The following is a 22,500-nucleotide window of genomic DNA, read 5'->3' as shown; positions in this document are numbered from 1 at the left end:
TCTCTCTCCCTCTCTCTCTCTCTCTCTCTCTCTCTCTCTCTCTCTCTCTCTCTCTCTCTCTCTCTCTCTCTCTCTCTCTCTCTCTCTCTCTCTCTCTCTCTCTCTCCCTCTCTACCTCTCTCTATGTCCTTCTGGGCTTTTGTTTGGTGTGGGTTTGTGTCGTCTATAAAAAACAGATAATATTTCAAAGGCTGGAGTTGGATGGGATTTACTCCCTGTGTACATCTATCTATCTATCCATCCATCCATCCATCCATCCATCCACCCATCCATCCATCCATATCTGTCTTATATCAATCGATAATCACATATTGATAAATACATATGCCATAGCTCTCTCTCTCTCTCTCTCTCTCTCTCTCTCTCTCTCTCTCTCTCTCTCTCTCTCTCTCTCTCTCTCTCTCTCTCTCTCTCTCTCTCTCTCTCTCTCTCTCTCTCTCTCTCTCCCTCTCTCTCTCTCTCTCTCTCTCCCTCTCTCTCTCTCTCTCTCTCTCTCTCTCTCTCTCTCTCTCTCTCTCTCTCTCTCTCTCTCTCTCTCTCTCTCTCTCTCCCTCTCTACCTCTCTCTATGTCCTTCTGGGCTTTTGTTTGGTGTGGGTTTGTGTCGTCTATAAAAAACAGATAATATTTCAAAGGCTGGAGTTGGATGGGATTTACTCCCTGTGTACATCTATCTATCTATCCATCCATCCATCCATCCATCCATCCACCCATCCATCCATCCATATCTGTCTTATATCAATCGATAATCACATATTGATAAATACATATGCCATAGCTCGCTCTCTCTCTCTCTCTCTCTCTCTCTCTCTCTCTCTCTCTCTCTCTCTCTCTCTCTCTCTCTCTCTCTCTCTCTCTCTCTCTCTCTCTCTCTCTCTCTCTCTCTAGCCCTCTGTTATCTATCAATCCATATATCTAGAATAAGAGAAAAGGAACAATGAAAAGAAAGAAAGCTGGCAGAGATGTTGGCAGAGCAGAGCGTCCCTGTAGCCCAGGCGGCAGAAATAGCCCCATGTCACGACTCAAAATCCATTCATTTGCATTCCATTAGACCTGGCAGCTCCATAGAAAACGCAGCATGACTTACATAGACGAAGCTAGCTCTCCGTAGATAGAAATACAAATGAATAAACCAAGGTAGACAGAGACAGACCCAAAGAGACCCCGGACACTGGATCTCTACCCAACTCGTCCAATCATTCCCTGAATCGCAACTTTAAGTAACATTAATTACATTGTTATTTCTTCTTCCAAAATGATTTCAATGAATATACAGCTTCTATGTTTTTTTCCAGATCCTATTTAGAAACGCCTGAACTCAGACGAGAGGGGTCGAATGACAAACAGAGATTCACCGGGTGCAGAATCATGGCTATGTTTCAACAGGCAAATTAATTGTCTGCTCTTCAACCTAGTGACGTCAACAAATATTAATTCATGGGCCAAATCTATTAGCAGAGTGTAATCTCGAAGACGGGCTGGTTTTGGTGTATTTGTGTTCCGTCTACCGCAGCCTTTTAGTGGGATTTTGACAGTCAGGATTCAGCAATCAGAGATTATTTGTATTTAGAGTGGATTACCTCTCAACACAGACCACACATGCACTTTGGTGACATCAAATTCGATTTTGAGTTAATTTTTCTACCTGAGCAAAACCAAGGCCTGTTAACGACTATATGGTACAGAACGTTTTGATGTGCAGTAACAAGGTCGTTGTGTGAGGTCATATTTTTGTCAGGTCAGCACCTGGTCCATACACAACCATCCCTGTGTTAGAACACGTGATTTTGGGAAGTATTACGGTAACATATTTTTCTTGTGATATTGAAAGTGTGCGCTAATGCCCCCTTACTGTTATTGTAACTGATAAGCAGACATTTCTGTGTGTGTGTGTGTGTGTGTGTGTGTGTGTGTGTGTGTGTTTGGTGTGTGTATGTGTGTTTGGTGTGTATGTGTGTGTGTGTGTGTGTGTGTGTGTGTGTGTGTGTGTGTGTGTGTGTGTGTGTCTATGTCTGTGTGCACATTTGGTCTACTGGGAATTGTCTTTCCCCACTGACATATTGGTAGAGAACCGAATACCCCAGACAGATTGACTGTCCAACTAACAGAGGCCGACCAGAGGCGAGTATCAGAGACAGACTGACAGACTGATGGAAAGTATCAGTAAAAACACACTCAGTAACCACTCAGTAAAATCTATAAACCGGGCATGAGGCCTTTTCATCATCATATGAACGGTATATGATCAGACTTGGATATGGGAATATGCTCCGGAAGCCTTGACTTCTACCAGGCCCTAGCATGGCATTGTGAGAAATGACACTGAGTAAGATCTCAACATCTGTGTCAAACCTATAATGCAAAATAAAACTATTGCATTAGCACAATTTCTATGTTGTTTCTTTATTTGAAGGAGCCCAGAGACAGCCCTAGGTTAGAGGTCTGTATCCTTGTTTTTGTATTGTATGGCGGGACGCTGAGAAGGGCTGCGTTCCATTCAGACGAGGCCTGATGTTATACGTGCAGAGACAAACGCAATCCCCCAAAGACTGCTCTGTCCTATCCATTCTGCAAATCCAGTCCGTCAGCCTCACCACCAGGAGACAGAGAGACAAGCAGGCGGAATAGACAAGCACAGCCATCTACAGACAGGCATAGGACCAGACAGGTAGACAGAAAGAAACCCAAAATGACACACAGACATGCAATGAACAGGGCAAGTGGGTGCACTAACTAAGTGGAACCTTGTCTGGTTCAAACCAGTTTTCATCCTGTGACCGGCTCAGGAAATATTCGTGGCAGGTTGCAGCTCTGCCCCTCTCTCTCTCTTCCACTTATGACCAGAATATATGTCCACTTAGCTATGAAGCATGATTTACCTCACACACTCACACACACACACACACACACACACACACACACACACACACACACACACACACACACACACACACACACACACACACACACACACACACACACACACACACACCCTCCAGCCCTATCTCCACCCTGTCGCATTGCTGAGCACCACCCACCTGGGCCAGACAAACCTGCTGAACAAACACGCCTTTCATAGATACCCTCTGGCCTCTACACACTAACACACAAACGTACACACACAAACACACACACCAAGGGAACAGAGAGAATCTTAAAATACAATAATAATAGTATAAAGGTGGTGTTCCGACATAGAGAACATCCTGTACTAGTGTCTCTTATCACAATTTTCATCTTGGTGGACCACTTTTCTGTTCTCTTCTCTTCTCCTCTGTTCCATCAGCACCAATGTGTCTTCCGAAGGCTTCTGTAGCTCCTGTTTGCATAAAGACTGCAGCAGGTGCATCAGCCCATCCCACTCAACATGTTGTTCCCCCAGCAGACACACGGATGCAATATAATTTGTAGGTCAATACATGGTGTGCTAAAAGAACAGCTAATATAGTACTGAAAGTCGCTCTGTTCCGGGGAAAGATGATTATAATATAATATAGTAACTGGACATGAAGCAATGAGAATAAGCAGTGCAATGGTTAATTGCATTTTCAAATAATTCTCTTGCAGATGTATCTTCCAATTAACTGGCTACAGCTGATACGTCAAATAATGACTAGTACATGCATGTGTACATGTGTGTATGTGTGTGTGTCTGTGCGTGTATGTGCGTGTGTGGGTTGTCTCTCTGCTACCAGATGGCAGGCTCACCTCCCAGAGTGCACCAGGGCATCAGTCCCATGTGATTGGTCAAAGCAGTAACCTCCCTCCCACCCCCCCAACCCCCCCCCCCCCCCCCCCCCCCCCCCCCCCCCCCCCCTCCCCTACCCCCACCCTCTCTTCCACAAACACACTGTCCCATACTGAGGGAGTAAATCCCGTCCCAGCACAGCCTTTGAAATACTATCTGGCTTTTATAACGACACAAACCCATACCAAACAAAGCCAGTCAGGACATAGAGAGAGAGGTAGAGAGAGAGAAAGGGAGAGAGAGAAAGAGAACGTGAGAGAGGTAGGGGAGGAGGTAGAGAGAGAGAGAGAGAGAGAGAGAGAGAGAGAGAGAGAGAGAGAGAGAGAGAGAGAGAGAGAGAGAGAGAGAGAGAGAGAGAGAGAGAGAGAGAGAGAGAGAGAGAGAGACAGCATATGAGGGTGGAGTAGTGACAGGGATCCAACAGGAGGATGATAGGTGGACATCCTGACACCTGAGGGAATATGGAATGATAGCGATTAGCTAATAGACACATCACCAGCCGCCCAACCTCCTTCAGGCTGATGATTGACTGCGCGACACGATGAATGACTGCACCGTACACCGCACGTGCCCACAGGGCGTAGCAAAGATATCTGGACGCGTTTGCAAATGTCTCAAGCTATCATGGCGAGGTTTGAAACAAGCACAGAACACTTGTGAACACTTACAGCACTTGTGATAATGAGTGAGTGCTTTAGGCGTAAGTGTAAGACCGTTTGTGAGCGAGTGTGTGAACGTGTGCATGTATGTGTGCTACGGGTCATGGGTCTGTGTGTTGGGGAGTGATGGAGACAGACACCCTGCTGTTTGTCGAAATGAAACAGCAGGTCAACCCGCATGCGCCCCGTAGGAGCCATGCGACACACGCACACGCGTGAACACACTCGTCCCTGAGCAGTCAAGGGGCTGGAAATCAAAGGAAAGACATTTAGTATTGCCTTTGAATCACTGCCATTAAAAATGTAGCACAGGGGGAGAGATGTAGCAGAGGCAGGGAGAGAGAGAGAGAGAGAGAGAGAGAGAGAGAGAGAGAGAGAGAGAGAGAGAGAGAGAGAGAGAGAGAGAGAGAGAGAGAGAGAGAGAGAGAGAGAAAAAGAATGAGAGTGAATGAGAGAGAAAAAGAGAACAGGGGTTCTGTTGTAGCAGAGCAATAGCCTTTTGTATGTTGGCCGGATGGTTTGGTACCCAAATCAGAACCACAGTGAATGACCTGAATACAGCCACGACTAGAAACCCCTACATCCCCCCTCGCCTCACACCTAACAACCATGTCCCCCTGCACACTACACATAAGCCATGCGAAATGTAGCATGCCGGGCACCGTGGCTCACCATGTGTGTCTTTGTACGGCGGCATCGTGACATCCTGGAGGGTCTCCGTCCACCCGTCCTGTTCCGCCTGGCTCCGGGACACCGAGCCGGGGGGACCGGCCCCCCCGCCGCGTCCCCCCCCGCTGCCATGCACGCCGTGGCCGCTGTCATTGTCGCCGTGCGGCGCCCGGTGGTTGTGGTGCTCCTCTCCCGCCTCGGAGATGTAGTTGGAGTCCGAGTTGGAGTCTCCAGAGGTGCTGTAGAAGGGGTTGTCGCTGCTGTCATCCCCCGACTCCCCGAACACGTCGTCGGAGATCTGCAGGCTCTCGTACCGCGAGCGGGCCGCTTCCAGGAGAGACAGCGCCTTCCGCCCGCACTCCGCCATCTCTCTCTCTCTTATGATGCTCGCCTGCCTCTGTCTCTCTTTACCTCTCTAGGTAGATTTATTTTACTCACCCACAATTTTCTTTCGTGTTAAACTGCATACGAGTACTGCTCGCGATCGCAATTAATTTATTTGGTGTGTTGTCTATAGAAAGACTACACCCCTACCTAGTACACACTCACACAATACAACCTCACGCTCCCACTGCGAATGAATGATCCTCCTCCGGTCCTCCACCACAGCATCCTCTCTAGCCCGGTAACGGCTCGTGAACGTGGGGGAGCTGTCCTCTCCTGAAGGGTACTGAAATGGTATCAGCCCCTGTCGTGACTGACGGTACGCTAACACCGCCGCGCAGTGATGCAATTATTGTTAGTTATAGCCTCCCGGAGTCCGCAGCAGCATCCGGGTTGGGAGACCACCAGGGATCTGGGTCTACCGAGCAGTACTGAGAGCGTCCTGGTGATCAGAAGGCGACTGGCTGCGGACGGATCAGCTGACTTTGAACGCCCTGTTGTAAGGTCCAATTAGGTGGGGTTTCCAAACAGATGTCAGGTTATAAAGCTGCCCCCGAGAATCAAATCAAAGTCCTTGATGAGCATTATTGGCTGTACTCTAGTCACTATACATCAAACTACTATTGATCTGGGATTATAAAATGAGCCTGGGGTTAATTATTATTGTTAATAATTTGACCATGAAGGGTGATGCCCTTCCACCTCCCTGCTTCCCCCCTTTATTAGTTTCCTCATCGTTTTATCCATCCGTGGATGGGCTTCTTGGTTACAACTGAGATACAGTCTCCATGATCCACCTTCACTACATTTTATTTTCTTGGGCGATTAATGTATACTAACCGGTATTCCTGCTTACTGAGGGGTTATTTCTATCTTAATGCAAAATTAGTATTAAGATGTAAGGGAGGCTTCACTTGTAAAGTAAGCCGCCCCCCCCCCCCCCCCCCCCCCCCCCTCCCGCCCATACAGTGTTGCCAGATCGGGACAGATTTACCGCCCAATCTGGCAACACTGCCCCCATACCCCGTGTGACCAATAGAGGGCGCAGAGCGTCACCGTTCCTCTGACGTCGTCCTCGTCTCTTCCTCGGTGGTACACTTGCCATGTTTGCGGAAGCGTCGTAATATTCTCACATCTAGCTAGCCAAAGTAATTTTTTCCTTTTATGTAAGACGTTACAAACCCTAACATGAATTTACCGAAGGCCCCCGATTCTCTGTGCTTCGACAAGGACGTTTTTATGAAAGTAAGTCACCAGTAAAGCGATGTTGTAGATACGTGTTGTATTCGTCTGGGTATAGAGGCCAACCTGTCATTCAAGTGTTCCTGGGTTATCTGGTCATTGTCAACATTTATGTCTCCTGGATGAAGTAAATACTGTTCTAGTTCATTGGAATCAGAGCTGAATATGTATTTCGATATTTGACTAACGTCCAAGACCTGTCGAGTCTGTGCAACGACGACCCTCGACCAGTAAAACCCCTAGCCATCAAATGGTTAACGTTGGGAATGTTTTCATATTGTGTTGATGACTCTCAGGGTGCATGCTCGTACTGAAGAGGCTGTCTTCGCTCTTCAACCTACCTGTCTTCCCTTGACGAATGTGTACAATATCGCTCCCTGACGCGCCCTCTCTCTCCCACTCATTCTGCTCTCAGGATGACTTTGACGTGGATCAGTTCGTGGCTGATTGTCGCAAGCAGGTTCAGCTGGAAGAGATGCGAGAGGATCTGGAGATGTACTACAAGTTACTGAAGACCGCTATGGTGGAGCTCATCAACAAAGACTATGCAGACTTTGTCAACCTTTCCACCAACCTGGTGAGTGGTAACGCCCTTCCCCCCTTTCTGACACCTTTCTGTTATCACATCTCTCTCAGTCACGTCTCACTATCTGTGTGTCTAATCTTTTGAAAGGTCGGAATGGACAAAGCCTTGAATCAGCTCTCCGTCCCCCTGGGCCAGTTACGAGAAGAAGTGATGGTGCGTATTGTGCTTGTGTGCACATCTCACTGTGTGTATGCATGTGTGTTCGTGGAGGCGTGTCCACTAATGCTGGTCGATGTGGTTATTGTAGAGCCTTCGTTCCTGTGTGAGTGGGGTGATTGAGGACATTGACGGCCATCTGGCAAAACAAGAGGACCTGCAGAAAAAAAAGGTAAAACAGCAATAAACAGCTATCATTAATCAAACACTTTTAGTATGTCTGAGATTAGAAAATAAGTATTGTTTGATAACCTTGCTTAACCTGCTCTCTCGACTCCCTTTTTTTCCCCCATCAGTTGAGATGGACAGGTTGATTTTTAGTTTGTTAAAGAAAATATTGAAATCTTGAGAGTAATTTGATGGCCGTGTAGCCAGTGTAGTGTGATGCCGTCTTACCCTAAAATAACAACATTGATCGAGCACAAATCGACAAGAGCCCCCATAACTGGAGTCTATAAGTGTATAAATGCATCAATCACTCGTATTGCTTGTATATAACAGATGACTCCCATTATTATTAACATGGGGATATCTTTGTCATTGCCATTAAGTATGTTTCATGTGTCCACCAGGTGTGCGTGCTGAGGCTGATCCAGGTGGTGCGCTCAGTGGAGAAGATTGAGAAGATTCTGCACACACAGAACACCAAGGAGTCCAGCTCCCTGGAGAGCAGCAGGTAGGGCCGACCAAGATACACACACATGCACACACATGCAAACACATGCACACAAAGGGGCAGGCATACTGTTACTGTGTGTCCCTGCCAAATGGTTCTAGGTTCAGAACCACAAATGTCCACATTGTAGGGGTTCTTGAGCAAAATACCTAACCCATACTCACTTATAATGTTGTTGCTTTGGAAAAAAACATTTTGTTTTTTTCTTTTGTACATTATCAATAAAATCCTCATTCAGTACGCTAGCTGTACTGAACAAGGAAATTGGTGCTTGGATAATTACCAATAATGCATATCATGCATTCTTTGGTGTGATCATTGGTGTACATACATTACAGTGTGTGTGTGTGTGTGTGTGTGTGTGTGTGTGTGTGTGTGTGTGTGTGTGTGTGTGTGTGTGTGTGTGTGTGTGTGTGTGTGTGTGTCTCTCCAAAGTCCTCTACTCGCAGGTCAGATCCTTGAAAGAATCGCTACAGAGTTTAACCAGCTCCAGTTCCATGCAATACAGAGCAAAGGCTTGCCCCTGCTGGACAAAATAAGACCTGTAAGTGATCTGAAGGCATGAGTGATCCCCCAAATAGCCTTGCATTCCACCAGCCATCCATTTTGTCATTTGACAAAGATATTATTTTCATTCTCCTCCCTTTGGAATCAGTGTTGTACATCCTGTTGTGCAACATTAGCATATTCCATGCATCCAAATTCTGTTAAACATTAAAACATAGGTGGTGTCTTGCCTCCTGCTGTGCAAATATTGCAAATCCCATTGAACCATTTAACCCCCTTCCCCTTTACATTATGAAGTGATTTAGTGGTTCAGGGGCTGATTGTCCCAGACCGATGACTGGTTATTAAAACGTGATACCGATCTCTCCTTGCCCGTGCCAGCGCATCGCGGGCATCACCTCGATGCTGCAGCAGTCCCTGGAGGACGTGCTGATCCAGGGGCTGCAGACGGCCAACCTTGAGATGGTGCGTCACTGCCTGCGGACCTACGCCACCATAGACAAGACGCGAGACGCCGAGGCCTTGGTGGGACAGGTGCTGGTGAAACCCTACATGGACCAGGTGAGTCAAGCACTCTCAAACACACTGGAGCATTCACACTACACTTAACTTTTGATGACAACCCAAGGCATTGAAGGATGTCTCCCCCAACAGAATGCATTACTTTTACTTTTTTTACTGTGACATTACAACCCTTCATTCCTACGTCAAGTTAAATGTATATTGCTTATGATTTTCATTGCCAGTCCTGGCAACAAGACAATAATATTTTCTACAAATGCTGCAAAATCCTTCCCTGACCCCCTGCTTTGTCCACCCCATTGCTCTCCTGCCCTCCAGGTGATCGTGGAAGACCTGGTGAAGGCAAACCCAAACGGTCTGCAGCTGATGTACTCCAGACTGCTGGAGTTTGTCCCTCACCACTGTAGACTGCTCCGGGAGGTGACCGGTGGGGCCGTCTCCAGGTACCGATGCTGGAGCACAAGTATTCCAAGCCTGTGGTCGGCAGCGGTGATCCGCGGACGTGCAGTAGTAGTGTTTGGTCCAGCGGTGATCCGTGGAGGTGCAGTAGTAGTGTTTAGTCCAGCAGCGGTTGTTTGTGGACACAGGGCAAAGCTGGTGGTCCTTGGGAAATGCTTAAACAATTTAGATAATAACAATGTTAGAAAAAATAGACATAAAATCACCTTATTCTTTGGTAAACATTGTATTAGAGCTACTTATCCTTTCAAATTACCTTTCCTTAGGGCTTGGTGCATACCAATAGTGGTAACTGCCGTGCCAACGCGTGTGCATGTGTTTTGATCTGATTTGGACCTCTTTCATTTGGACCTTGTTTCTCTTGGTTTTTTGTTATACTCCCAACATCTTGTTCTCATACTGTTGTAGCATCGACTGTAGTCACAGAAATCACATTTGTAGGGTTTTCAGATTGCTAGCGCATCGTTTTAAAATAAAAGCTGTTTCTTTCACTCCTCAGTGACAAAGCTGACATGGTGCCAGGCTACGATTTCCTGGTCAACTCTGTGTGGCCCGAGATAATACGCGGCATAGAGGAGAGGATGGCCTACCTCTTCAACCCGGGCAACCCAGACGTATTCTATGAGGTAGCTAGCGTGTGTGTGTGTGTGTGTGTGTGTGTGTGTGTGTGTGTGTGTGTGTGTGTGTGTGTGTGTGTGTGTGTGTGTGTGTGTGTGTGTGTGTGTGTGCGTTGTGTGCATTTGTGTGCAGCACAACAAACACAAAACACACGACTATATTGTTTGAATTGTAATTCTGCCTGGATAGTGATGCAGAGGTGAGAATGCCTCTTGGCTATTCTCGTGGCGTTTTGTGTCTGGTGTGATCCCTGCTCTACTCCTCCCTCGCTGTCCCTGACCAGCGGTACACGGTGAGCATGGAGTTTGTGCGACGGTTCGAGCGTCAGTGCAGCTCCCAGGCCAGCGTGAAGCGGCTGCGGGTCCACCCCACCTACACCAGCTTCCACAACAAGTGGAACTTGCCCGTCTACTTCCAGCTACGGTGGGTAGGGACTGTTAATGCCGGCCCATGATCTTCTTGTTGCTAATCAAGTGATTGAACATTACTGATTATTGATGCTTAATGCAGTCGACCCGTTTCTGTAATAATTAAATGGCTATTGATTTCAGCTCTGCTATATGCTATGGCCCCTGGTCAATGAGGGCTCACTGATGAAAAACGATTCATTATAGACACTTATTGAATTGAATGCAGCATGATCATGGGAAGACACACGCAAAGCATACCAAACATCTTCCTAAGAGACAATAGGTGCACGTGATTCTTGTAGTTAAATATCAGATTTTGGGGCTTTTGTTCAGAAAAACAAAGGTGAGTAGAGTAACCACGTGGAGAATGTTGTGGATTGGTCATGGCTGAAGCAAGCCATGGGGGGAGGGGCCAAGTTAATTTGCACCACACTATGGAGGAAGTGTACAGCCGGAACACATGCACTTAGCTGCTTAGGTCTGGAAGGTCTGCCACCGGCGGTGTTTGTTGAGGGCCCTTGTCGTTCAACCGGACTTTGCAGCCAATCAAATGAGCTTGGACGACATGTTTCATGAATGCAAGACCATTAATGGGATCTACACCATAAGAAGTCAGGGTATGACATGGCCCCAGTTTCAGACTTCTTGTCTCCAGGGTTAATCCTAATTAACATAACACCTTTCAAAAGGAGAGAGGAAAGGAGCTATCTCTCGGTGCAAGGAGACACTTATTGACTGTACACATGCCTTAGTGATTGTATTAGTTACTTTCTTACTACACACGTTGCATCAACGGAGGATATTTAAATACAAGACCTCCAAATATTTGCGGATTGAGGACAATGTAATGAACTGTGTTCTGTGTTCTGGAGAACACCCATGACATTTTTTACGTACGTGGCACAACAAACAAACAAGTGTTGTGTTTGTATTGTGCAGAGTACAGCAGCTCACAGTGTGGGGACAGTGTTTATCACCGTCATGTTGTACTGTTTGCGTTTGGCAGCAGCTTCGACTCGTACATGACATGCCGGTTTCGTGGACTTTGTGCGCCTGCTGTAGGGACTTTCCATTTCACGTGATTTCTGTGTGCTTGTGTTTTTTCCACCCTAACACCTAGTGTTTTTCCATCTGTGTGTCACTTGTGTATCTCTATCCCAGATACAAGGAGATAGCTGGAAGTTTAGAGAACGCCATAAGTGATGGGCTAGAGGCCGCTCCAGGTAAACACTCACTCTGTGTGAAAAAAATAAATCAATTTGCGTCATTCGTAAAACTTGTAATTGACTCAGTGTGTGTGTGGAGCAGCGGGCAGTGCGTACCACCTTAAGGTGTCTGAGGTGCTGTGGTCGTGCCTGAAGAGGTGCTGGTCAGACGGGATCTACATGGCGCCCCTGGTCCATCGCTTCTGGAAGATCACCCTGCAGCTCTACTCCAGATACTCCAAGTTCCTCCATGAGGTGACCTACACCCACGCTGCGTGTCTTGACTTAAACCTGCACCCTGTACCATGTCCCATAGCAGCCTCTAGTGGCCTGAGTGATAGCTGCAGTTTTAGCTATATCATCTCCTGGATTTCATGTCTGCCCATGGTGGGGGAACTGTACTAGAATACCATTATTTAGAAAGAAAAATCCCCTGGATGATTGATTTGTTGATATGAGCGTTTTAGACTTGAGAAATGTTGTAGTTCCGGTATTTCTTAATGGAGTAAACAGCTTCCAGGTTTATATATTGACTTCAAACATGGTAGCCTGGACGTGATTGGGTGTTAAATATTGACGTTTTTTTGTTGACATCCAGCCTGACTTGACGATGCTGACTGCTGCCTTCACAGGTTCTCACCAAGACTCCCTGCCCTGAGGCCACCAAGGAGCCCGCCAGGCCCCTGCCTAGCTCCGCCTCCTCCACCTCTAGTCGCGCCTCATTGGATGAGGGGGGAAGCGAAGGTGGAATTCCTGCCTCTCTCTCCACCAAAAAGCTGGTCTACATCGCGGCAGACATACAAAAGCTACAAGAGCAGGTGAAGATCGCAACTACCTTATCAATTTTCATTTTTTCTAAAAGTTTCATTTGGGTGTAATGTTTTCCTGTGGGTCTTCCTCAGATTCCAGACTTGATGGAGATAGTCAGACAGAGGCTCGAGGCGGTCGGCTTCAAAAACTTCACTGTGATAGAAGGTATTTTGCGCACAATCCTACCAATATCTTTTATCTTTCAGAATATTTAGGTCTTGACCCTCTTGAGCCCTACAATACTTATTTTTCCTTGGATTATTCTATTCATTTTTAACTTCACCACTCAGAACTGAAAGCTGTCCTAAACCATAAAGAACAGGGCAGGAGAATTTAAACAACCCAAAAATATTCCCCCAAAAGTGTTCACAGGCAATATAGATTCCCCCAACCAATCAGGTAAGAGATGCCCTGATAGGTCAGAAACAAGCTGGGGGCGGGCTAAAGAAAACAAGACATTCTCACAGAGCATCTCACTCTTTAATAGCCGATGGTGTGTTCCAGAATGAGCTTAGATAGACGGGCCTGACAGCATGTCTCCCTCCTGCCAGCGGCCCTGGGGGACTCCAAGGCCTCTCTGTCCGGCAGCACCCCCACGCTGAACGCCCGCATGACCCAGCATCTGAGCGAGCGCTGCAGCCGCTACCTGAAGAGCGCCTCGGAGGTGCCCCGCCTCTACCGCCGGACCAACAAGGTGCGTCCGCTTCCTGTAGAGTCATCTGGGGAAATGTAGGGGTTGATCAAGGACGCCTACAGGTAGAGTGCCGTTTTTGGTGGTTTCGGTTGGAAGTTGCTTTGTATCATAAACATCTGTCACGTCCTAACCATCAAACATCATAGACACTGATGTTTGATGGTTAGTACTGAAGATTTATATACTGAAGATTTATTTTTTGGGAAACAATTATAAAAAATAAGAGGGGGTAGAACATGAACTATGTTATTTGAGTTATGTATTTGTTGCTTAGGATCCTGAGGATCCCATTTGTTTGTTTTTAATTAATTTATTTCCTTTTTTAATGCTCAATTGTTTTTGTTTGTATTATAATTTTTTAGCCAAGTTCAATAAAGACTTAAATAAAAATAATAAAAAGAAAATAAAATAAAACGGGGTCAGAGCTTTTGTATTTCTTGCTTAACTTTTCATTCAAATGCTGCATTAACGAGCAGCTAGGGGTCAGGACTCCATTCGGACACTCATGTTCGCGTTTGGTCTTCAACATGGCTAGCACTTTTTAGTGAAGTCCAAACCATCACCAGACAATTATTGTGGGAATCCCGGGCTACCAGTACATAAATGAATGAATAAACAAAGAAATTAATGAATGAATACACTGTCGCCTTTGCTTACGTTGCTGCTACTTCCTTGTGCACAGGAAGTGCCGGTGCGCGCCTCAGCGTACATGGACAACGCCCTCCGTCCGCTGCATCAGTTGCTGACTGACTCCAAGGGTCTGGTCGACCCCGCTACGGCGCAAGACTGGCTACGTGTCACCCTGTGTGACTGCACACAACGGTAGGCACAACGCAACATGCAGGCAACGTGCACACACAGTTAATAATTCTGCTTGGGCTTTAGTCCACAGAGAGAGAAAATGCTTTGGTTGGTGTAGTTCCCAGAGAGTGGTCAGATCTTTGATTTTTGAATGTTGCCTTTCACACATGAACTGCGGATCATCTCCGGAGAATCAGGTCCGGAGATGATCCAGAGTTGCACATTCGCGCATGCAACATACATCCGGAGATAAGCCGCATCAGACACGTTCGCACATATCGGTGATACTCCGGATACCTAAGAAGAGGGGTGGCACCTGGGCAGAGCCTGTAAGAGGCGGGAAGTCACGCAAAAAGCATGCAGCCAAAGTCACAGTGTTTTGCTTGCAACACATTGAAGATCAAGGGTGAGGCTTCCTACTCGGTAAAGCTTTTTGCAGAGATATCAATAAGGCATTTATTTAGACGTATCCAATAGCAATATCAGAGGAGAAGTGGAATGTAGAACGCAAAATACAGGCAAGAAGGGAGAAGTATGAAACAGCTACACTCTGTGCTCCTGGTTTCACGTCACATGATAGAAACGTCATCAATACAACAGCAACACTCGCTCGTTGTGAGTTCTCCAGCTCACCGAATCTCCAGGCTTCACTCTAGACAGGCCTACCCGGGTAAACTGGTTTGGACATTTGCGTTCACACATACCGCGTATAATCCGGAGGATGTCCAGTTTACGGTCTATTTTTTAAGGCTATTAACTGGCTCCCATGTGATCGACTTTAAGGGTTGTAGTCGTAGTGACAACAAAAGGTAACGGTTGGCATGGCAATCACTACCAAGGATGTTGTGTTCCTATTAGGGGTGTGAACGGTTACAAAAAATGGGTTACACAAGCCCTTTTTTTTTCGTGTACACTGTTAACCGTTTTTTTTATTAATTATTGATTTAAAAAAAAAAGAAATTAAGTGGACCGCAGTCGCGCTATAGGGGGTTTATTTGTTTATCAACACGGCGGGTGTGCGAGCAGAATGATCGCAAAAAGAAAATGTGTTTGACCGGTTGCCATGGTCATCTCCGTGTGGTTCATTTGCAGTTGCGGTGATAATTAGGATGTTGTCAGCTTACTGTTTCATTAAACTGAAATCAGAAAACGCGGTTATATGCTATAGACCCTAGTATCTGTGGTATAAAGGCGGGGACGAATTTTGAATTATACGTACACTTTATGTTGGAAGTATAGACCGTCGCTATTCCCATTGAAACGAATGGCGCGGTGATTATTCTTCAAAACGAGAGCTGTTAAATTGTAAAAAATGTATTAAACTGTAATCAGACAACGCAGTTATATGATATAGACCCTAGAGTATCTGGTATAAAGGCTGGGACGAATTTCGAATTATAAATATGCAAACTTTATGTTGAAAGTATGGGCCGTCGGGATTCCCATTACAATGGCACGGTGATTTTATTTAATTTTTTTACGGTTTTCGTTTACTGATTTTTCCTGAACGGTTATGATTTACTAACCGGTTACACGTATACCCGTGCACACCCCTAGTTCCTATGCTGAACACGTATTTCACCGGGGCCTAAAGGTACTATGAAACCATCTCGGAGGTGCTGAGCTCGGTGAGGAAGATGGAGGAGAGCCTGAAGAGGCTGAAGCAGGCACGGAAAGGCGCCGCCACGGTAACCACGACGGGGACCAACGGGGGGCTGACGGACGATGGCAAAATCCGCCTGCAGCTGACGCTGGATGTGCAGTACCTGGGAGAGCAGGTAGGGGGCGTGCACATAATACTGTTGACGACTACGGACTGGAATTACAACTCTATTTGAAGTGCCTTTTCAAAGACGCTGAGGATAGAGCACCTTTAAAAAAGCGCAGTTACAAAGCGGTCAACGTTTAGTGAGGCACAAGAACACTCGTTGTGATTGTGCTTCTTCAAATACGCATTTACAAAATCAATTAACAACACAAATCGGTGCAATTCAAAGTATGTCATCGTTTTTGAACAAAAGATGAATTTAAAAAAAAATACGGCAACATAAGAATTAGGGCCCGACCGATATAGATTTTTGAGTGCCGATGCCGATTATTTTCAGAGAAAAATTACCATTACGATTTAATTGGCCGATTAAAAGCAAAACAAAAAAAAGCATATAAAACGTAGTTTTTGATACCTTAAATATACTTTAAACACTTTTGACGAATATGTGAATTGAATGCAGAACCTTTGAGTGTTTTAGAATACATTTAAAGTCAAAAATGAGTGTAATGTAAAATGTAAAATAAATAACTAACTCCCAATGTGCTGCGCTCGTGAGCAGTGACTAACACGTGCGTGCTGAGCAGTATGGTCTCACAGTTAGAGTATACAGTATAACAAATTAACATGGCCTGGGACCTAAAGAAAAACAGGCACAACATGCTCAAAAACACGTCTTGTGTACATTGGTGAGGTGAGCGCGCAGCTGCCTGAGCGAGCGTGCTTTCATGTTGTACGGTAAAATTCAATCTCCTCTTTTTTACTCTAGCTAAAGTTGTTAGTTAGCAAGGCGAGTAGGAGCGCAATCTGCAGGATACTAAGCGCAATAACATTTAAAAAATAAAATAATAATAATAATAATAATCGGTTGTAATCGGCGTCTTTTTGGCAGATGTTGATTATTTTCAAAAATGCTATAATCTGCCGATTAAATCGGCAGGCCGATGAATCGGTCGGGCCCTAATAAGAATGCATTAATATAAAAACAACTGATATATAATTGTAGTTGCGTATTCCCATTCCAAAGCTTTCCACTTACCTGGTGCTTCATATCGATGAATACATACAAAATAACAATAGGAATGCACTCATCAAATCAACAAATCCGGGACAAGCAAACTAGCAGGGCAATTTGGAAACCTTTTGAGTGCGGGATTCAGCAATACATTCTGTTATCGAGGGGCGGGTAAGGACACAACAACTCCGCTGTGGACCAGAAGACTGTATTTATTGTGTCAGCAAAATGGCGCTCAACAATTTACATGTGTGGTCCGGCAGCTCCAAGAGCCGGACATTGTGTTTGATTTATAAAGTAATCTTAAGGTCAGTTCAATGCATCAGAAACAGTTCATAGTTCCACCCACTGCCTATCACCATGACTAGTTTGGTGCCGTTTAGCGGCTATAAACGAATGTGAGTCAAGGTTTACGTTGCAGTGGACTGCGGTCTGTTTTGATGGATGCCTCTTGTCCCGCAGATCGAGAAGATGGGTCTGCAGCCGTCTCAGATCTCCATGTTCTCCACACTGACGGAGCTGGTGCAGGAGGCCCGGGACCTGGCTGAACAGAACCAATAGAGACCAACAGGACTCTATCTCTCACATTCTCACACTCACACAATGGACTTCCGGAAATCAGCAGTACAACAACCACAGCGCAACCATTCACGTCACACTTGGGTGGGTAAACAAGATCTGATCAACCTTATCCTGTCCATGCTAACTGAGGACGATTGCACATTGAGTTGCTCAACTGATTTGGCCGGACGACACAGACACAGACACACACACACACACACACACACACACACACACACACACACACACACACACTCACACTCACACATATATATATATATATATATATATATATATATATATATAAGACATTCAACCTCTACTGGGTTCATAACAATAAAATGGCCGACATGTTAGATCTTTTTATGCAGGCACTAATGATTCCTCTGTCTTGTAATGTTGCCCATTGGATATAGTATGTTTTAAAAAAGAATGCCAAAACCTATATTATACACTAAAACAGTCAACGTCCTGTGATTATAGCAACAATCTGTTGTGAATTATGTAAATGTTTTAATTAATGCTATTTACATTGATAATAAATAAAAGATCACAATGTATGGATATGTTGTGTATGTCAAATTAATTTGCAAAGAAATGGTGGCAATTGGTCAACCTGCAGAAATGCAACAATGGTGTACTTTCAGTGTTCTCCATGTCCAATCACATTTAAACTATTAACAATTAGTCAACTTGCAGAAATGTAACAATAGTGTACTGTCAATGTTCTCCATGTCCAACCATATTTGAACTAATAACAATTAGTCAACCTGCAGAAATGCAACAATGGGGTACTGTCAATGTTCTCCATGTCCAACCACATTTGAACTATTAAAGATCCCATGGCATGAAAATTTCACTTTCTGAGGTTTTCTAACATTAATATAAGTTCCCCTAGCCTACCTATGCTCCCCCAGTAGCTACAAATTTCGTTGGGTTTAAAACGAGCACTAGGCATTCTGCTCCGCTTTTGAAGAAACAAAGCTCAGACAGGCCGTTTTGGAATTTTCCCTGTATGACGTCATAATGGGAGATGCCACCTCCCCTTTCTCTGCCTTGCCAGCCCAGATAATTTGGCCCGCCAATGAGCTATGACCATGCGAGCGCCACATGTGTGTTGTCTTTCTCTGTCTCTGAGGTCAGCAGCCATGATATTGATGCTACATCAGTGTATTTTAAACAGCCCAGGCATTCACATCTGATCTAAGAGGAAAGAGGTTGTCCATGCCCTTAAAAGGTCACCTCAGTGCGTCACATCTTGGGTGAAACACAGAGCACCAATGTTACTACATTGAGAAACAAAATCTTTATTTCAAAAATCATTGTATACAAACAAAAATATACTCTATTACATGATATACAAAGACATCAGTCATTCATCACAGAAACAGATTCTACTGGACCTACTTTAAATCACATACTGTACAGAACACTGCAATATATAACTTTACAGAGGAAATGTTTTGCTCCTTAGCTCTAAGCATGACTTCAGTGTGAATACTGATTAATGGTTAAAAGCTCATTGGTCATAGGTCATTCAATTGTGCTTCATCTCCTCGTGTGCTATCTCACAAGACTAATATGCAGAGGATGTGACAGAGAGAAAAAATAAGGAAGTACTGCTTGTCAATGGATTTCATCTTCAGTGGATGGTAACGTATTCTTAGGGCAAATGGCCGTTATATTACTTTGGATAATACTTAGTAATATTTCGTAAGCTCCTACAAAACTCCCTAGAGCGAAGGATTGGTGATCTTCCCCAGCATGAGGATGGCATTAGAATGTCCTTCTGTTACGGAGAAGAAGAAGGGCCGATTGATGGTCAGCTTCAGGGGCACGCCCCCTTCCGGGTTCCTGTCCTCGCTTTCTGCTCCTTCTTCTGACATCTCAAACTGCACCTTGTTGAGAACCTGGTAGAGGGCAAGGGAAGACAGACAACTGTCAGTCACACATATTTGGTTGTAAATCTCTATTGTGTATGGTTATTGTGTGAGTCAATGTATGAATAATAACTGGTCACCCATTTCAGCAGTTTATTATAGGATATATTGCGCAATAGTAATCGTATTCAGATTCAGATTTTTTTTTTTGTCCATCCAGTTGACAGCAGAAAATACATTTTAAAACAACATGCGACCAATAAAGCAAACATAAGCATTGGAAAAAGTTTTTGTTATTATAGTTATTGTATTATTCTAGATGAAAGACACTTTGTTAACAAAAAATTATGGGCAAACAAAAAAAAAAATGTTTGCCCATTTGTGTTGTCGAGTAATAAAAGTTATACTGCTAAGATAAAACCAGCATGCTCCAGCTTACCTTATCTATTATGAAGGGTTTGCTGCTGCTGAGTCGGTCGAACTCCGCCTCGGAGCCCAGCAGTCTGTCCTCCAACTCGGCCGCCGTGTTGCCGAGCAGCTGGCGGAGGTCCGTCACTGACGACAGGGAGAACTTGGGCAGGGACAGCTCCAGCTGACTGCTCAGACAATAACAAACCAACACAACAAGGCAGTTGAAAGATTTATGCTGAAAGGTAACAACGCTTAAAAGACCAAACCCACAACAATGGATATTGGTCGATATGATACGGTCCAACGTTGAGGATATGGACTTAAGGGATAATCGCCTTTTCTGACCCTCATGAAGAAATTCACGTGCGAAACGGTTTCCAAAGTGGAAACATGAACACTGTGAAATCCAATGGACATTTTCAGAGCCAGGATTTGTATCTAAGGATATTTTCCACTCAAAATATGACGTTTTGGAGATGGATCTTTTTAATAGGCAGTTCATCGTAAACACAGGCTAATTGCTGCCGGTTTACTTGATAAACTCGAAGAGATCGAATGAGGGATTTAAAGGAAGACTCACCCTTCCTGTAGGTCCTGGTGCCAATCGGTGATGACGTCGGAGCGAAGCTTTCCTTCGATGTCCTTGAGCTTGATCCCCGCATTGGGCAGGACCAGCAGCATATAGGAGCGCTTGCTCAGAGCCAGCTTCACCACTGTGCATTGCCTCACCTTGATGGGGAATAGAAACCAATATTTTCCACAGTAACCCAACCACAAATCTAAACCTATATTGAGAGCACCATCTTTTGAGGAAACACATGGACATCCCGTTGCCCAGCCATGTCACCATAGCAACTGGTCCTTACCTTGTCGTTGAAGTAGTAGTACGGCCCAGTGTGGGTCATCAGCGGGACCGTCACTGTGGTGTTGTCGTCTACGTGAAACTCCTGTGGTGAGGTCCTTTCTGGTTGGAAGGCTGTCTTCCAGTTTCCTTAAGAGACAAAGTGGTGGTTTGAGAATATATCCAGGAATTGTGTTCAGTGCTATATTTGATGGTGGCTGTGATGTTTCCTCAAAGAGCCTCTGTAAACTGCACATGTGCAGGTCAAACAGTTCACATGGGCCTTTATTCCATTGGTTACCAAAGAGGATTTTCCATTGCCGGTTTGCAACCATGAACATTAGTTTTACACGGTGCAATGTTAAGGCCCAATCCCATTTCTTCCCCTTACCCCTTCCCCTTACCCCTCCCCCTTGTTTTGAAGGGGTAAGGGGTAGAAATGGGATTGGGCCTAAGGCTCATGTTACCATACACTATCTAAAAAGAGAGCAAACCAACCTTTAAACACAAAGGAGCTCATGAACAGCAGGTTGGCGCTCGGGCTGAGGTCTTTGAAGACGTCCTTCACCTTCCCCTCGGAGGTCTTCTCCACAAACCCGCTCACCAGCGCCTCCGCCTCCTGGCTCTGGGAGAAGTCCACCTCCCGGGTGAACGACGCGTCGGAGAAGTCCTGCGTGCCCTGGACAAAGTCCTCGGAGAGCTGGGCCCCCGGGGGCCCTGCGAAGGCCCAGACCTGGGTGACGATCTCGTCCTCGGGGCCGTCGTCCACCAGGGAGGTGATGCCCTGCAGGGTCTTAAGCACCTTGTGTCCGTCCACCAGGGACACGCAGTCCTTGGGGTCCGTGTCTCGGTTCAAGCCCAACAGCTCCTGGAGGAGGGGAGGAAGAAGAGGAACCGGGTTTGTTTTAGGTCCAACATCATCTTCCTCATCATCAATCGATTTCAATCGTAACTGTCATTGATCGGTTTGATGAGTTGATTTGTCATTCAAATAATTAACCTTTTATCAGATAATAATCAAAAACTTTCTGCGTAATGCCATCACACACACTGCCCAAGGTACACCTGCCCCCATGGTGGCAAAAAAAAAAGCATGCAGATTTGTCCCATGTCCAACACCGATGTCCCACCTGGTACGAGCTGGCCGTCTTCACGGACGCCCCCAGGTAGAAGGTGACCAGCGAGCCGTAGGTGTTGACGGGGGACATCAGGGTGTTGGCGGGCCCCCGCTTGGTGCTGAGCGCCTGGTACAGGCGGACCCCCAGCGTGTTCAGCAGCTCGGCCAGCACGGCCGTCCTCTGAGTGACGTTCTGCGGGGGGGCGTCCCTCACGGTGGGGTCCCGGGCATCGGGCGTCAGCACAGCGGCGTCCAGCGGCGCCAGGGCCAGGGTCCGCAGGGGCTGGGAGGCCTCCGTCTGCAGGGTCTCGCAGCTCACGTTGTCGGCGGCAAAGAGGTAGAAGGGGTGGATGTAGACGCGGTTGGCCTCCGTTGCTAGGCAACAGCTCAGGAGGAGCACCAGCGACAGGGGGACGGACATGAGCGACCGGCGCTGCATTTTAGAGACACTTTCTGGTGGTCCGGCGGGATTTAACTGTGAGTTTAATCTGTGGAGGAGAAGACGTGCAGGCCCGTCGTGTTATTGGTAGAACCACCAGCCCTTTTGAGCGGAGCCAGACAATGGGATGGCTGTTTTTTTTTTTTTAATGAATGGAGCATCACTGTTGTTCGCTGCGCTGGACAAATCTGGTTCGATCTGGTTTTCCATCGCTGACAGGATTAGCCGAACATTAAGAAAAGGGTAGCATGTCAGTGATTGATTCATTCTCTTTTGTGTGTGGTCGCTCCTGCTGGACAATGAATGAAGGCAGGGTGACAGCC

The 22,500-nt window shown here is 45.9% G+C and overlaps 3 protein-coding genes across 3 annotated transcripts in view; 1 reads left to right on the top strand and 2 right to left on the bottom strand.

Annotated features, from left to right (window-relative positions):
- The window catches only part of pgbd5 (piggyBac transposable element derived 5), a 19,198-nt gene extending 13,273 nt beyond the window's left edge, over positions 1–5,925 (bottom strand). Inside the window, exon 1 of the mRNA XM_030379871.1 lies at positions 5,079–5,925. Coding sequence (XP_030235731.1) covers positions 5,079–5,442 — 364 coding nt within the window. The 5' untranslated portion in view covers positions 5,443–5,925. The remainder of the gene's footprint in view (positions 1–5,078) is intronic.
- Positions 5,926–6,519: 594 nt separating this feature from the next.
- On the top strand, positions 6,520–17,750 carry cog2 (component of oligomeric golgi complex 2). Its single transcript, XM_030379220.1, has 18 exons — positions 6,520–6,704; positions 7,117–7,278; positions 7,375–7,440; positions 7,535–7,615; positions 8,016–8,119; positions 8,555–8,663; positions 9,008–9,187; positions 9,467–9,591; positions 10,107–10,233; positions 10,509–10,648; positions 11,797–11,858; positions 11,944–12,095; positions 12,473–12,658; positions 12,743–12,815; positions 13,202–13,344; positions 14,027–14,166; positions 15,740–15,923; positions 17,391–17,750. The coding sequence occupies exons 1-18, from the start codon at positions 6,648–6,650 to the stop codon at positions 17,487–17,489; spliced, it is 2,190 nt and encodes a 729-aa protein (XP_030235080.1). The 5' UTR covers positions 6,520–6,647; the 3' UTR covers positions 17,490–17,750.
- A 1,030-nt stretch (positions 17,751–18,780) lies between these two features.
- Positions 18,781–22,500, bottom strand: part of agt (angiotensinogen) — a 4,840-nt gene continuing 1,120 nt past the window's right edge. The window contains exons 2-7 of the mRNA XM_030379221.1: positions 21,752–22,226; positions 21,120–21,489; positions 20,647–20,771; positions 20,361–20,509; positions 19,809–19,965; positions 18,781–19,399 (exon numbers count right to left, since the gene is read on the bottom strand). Of these exons, the coding sequence (XP_030235081.1) occupies positions 19,223–19,399; positions 19,809–19,965; positions 20,361–20,509; positions 20,647–20,771; positions 21,120–21,489; positions 21,752–22,177 (1,404 nt within the window). The 5' untranslated portion in view covers positions 22,178–22,226 and the 3' untranslated portion in view covers positions 18,781–19,222. The remainder of the gene's footprint in view (positions 19,400–19,808; positions 19,966–20,360; positions 20,510–20,646; positions 20,772–21,119; positions 21,490–21,751; positions 22,227–22,500) is intronic.

This window comes from Gadus morhua, chromosome 15 (genome assembly GCF_902167405.1).
Source record: "Gadus morhua chromosome 15, gadMor3.0, whole genome shotgun sequence".
Taxonomy (NCBI): domain Eukaryota; kingdom Metazoa; phylum Chordata; class Actinopteri; order Gadiformes; family Gadidae; genus Gadus; species Gadus morhua.
The sequence above is the reverse complement of the archived record's forward strand: the minus strand, read 5'-3'. Positions and strand labels throughout refer to the sequence as shown.